This window comes from Echinops telfairi, unplaced genomic scaffold (genome assembly GCF_000313985.2).
Source record: "Echinops telfairi isolate 266 unplaced genomic scaffold, ASM31398v2 ScPeMD7_15;HRSCAF=58, whole genome shotgun sequence".
Lineage (NCBI taxonomy): Eukaryota > Metazoa > Chordata > Mammalia > Afrosoricida > Tenrecidae > Echinops > Echinops telfairi.
The window spans coordinates 12,468,253-12,469,583 of record NW_022103912.1 but is presented as its reverse complement, the minus strand read 5'-3'; the positions used below and the strand labels follow the sequence as shown (position 1 = coordinate 12,469,583).

Sequence of the window (1,331 nt, the reverse complement as noted above, 5' to 3'; positions counted from 1 at the left end):
CTTGCATCTACTGGCCTGTGATCTTCCTGAATCATTTCATGTGGATTTGTGAGTCTGAAGAAGGGATTATTGACTAGTATTGGACTTATGGGCTAACATTGGACTTACGGACTTGATCTGGAGTGGGCTAGGATAGTTTCTTAATATGCAATTACTCTTTGATATAAAGCTCTTTATCACATGAGTATCTCCAGATTTGTTTCTCTAGCCAAACTAGCCTAACACATTATGCTACTGCATTAGAATCATAGCAAGTCCCTAAAAATTCAATGCACTTAACATATTTTAATACTGAAACTCAAATCCACTTACATATTCTTCACTCTCTGATGGAGGATTACTGTTGTCTGCTGAAGTAGTTACATCTAATGGTTTCTCAGATGAAGCGTCTGGAAATAAAAACTTAGGGAGAGGAAAAAATGAATTCATGTTTTGATCCAAATTCTTACTTTTTGATGTATATAACTCACACACACTTTAACTTGTTATTGGTTTCATTGTTAAAACATGGAAATGTTCCACTATATTTGGCCAGGTGGTTCTAAATGATCTCAAATGCTTTCTATTTTTCCTTAAAACATACATAGGGTTCCAACGACTAACCAATTTTTTAGAATCTGATTTCTTTAAAATAAACACCTGATACTGTGGCTGAACAGAACGCAAAACTAAATCTCTCTTCATGCTCACCCAAAGTCATGAAAAATTAAAAACCATTATTACAAACAAGTTTTTTTAAAAGATTTAAAAAATTAAATACCAATATATTCATGAAGCTCAATGGAATTATAATATACCGTATGTACTTGAGTATACGCCAACCTGAATATCCGCCAAGGAACCTAATTTTACCACAAAAAAACGCATAAAAAACATGCTGGAAAAACCTGGCTTAAACTCGAGTATATACGGTACATAAATCTTATGTGCAAGGCAAGATATTCCAACCCCAATACTATCTTTTATTAGATAGTTTTAAAAAGTAGAAGGTAGCCCAAGCCTGTATTGACCTGTGTATCTTTTTCATATGGCTTGTTTATACAAATCAATGGGTGTGTGTGTGTGTGTGTGTGTGCGCACTTGCGTGCGTACTAGCACCTTAGCATTATGTTTCTCATCTGTGTCATTATTTAGCCATTCAAGTAGCTCAAAGTTTCAAACAGGTATCACTGACAGCAGTTTGTGTTGGACAAACGCTCAAAGAAAATATTCTGTGTATATGTCAGTGAATTACATAAGTTGAAAAAAATCTTCATCTAATTTTTAAGAAGTAATCTTCCCTACAGAAATTTATTTTTCAGTCTTTTTATCACTGTATCTTTAACTTTTTT

General features: G+C 33.6%; 1 protein-coding gene across 1 annotated transcript in view; it reads right to left on the bottom strand.

Moving 5' to 3' along the window:
- The window catches only part of RAB3GAP1 (RAB3 GTPase activating protein catalytic subunit 1), a 118,597-nt gene that overhangs the window by 31,789 nt on the left and 85,477 nt on the right, over positions 1 to 1,331 (bottom strand). Inside the window, exon 14 of the mRNA XM_045287420.1 lies at positions 313 to 402. Coding sequence (XP_045143355.1) covers positions 313 to 402 — 90 coding nt within the window. The remainder of the gene's footprint in view (positions 1 to 312; positions 403 to 1,331) is intronic.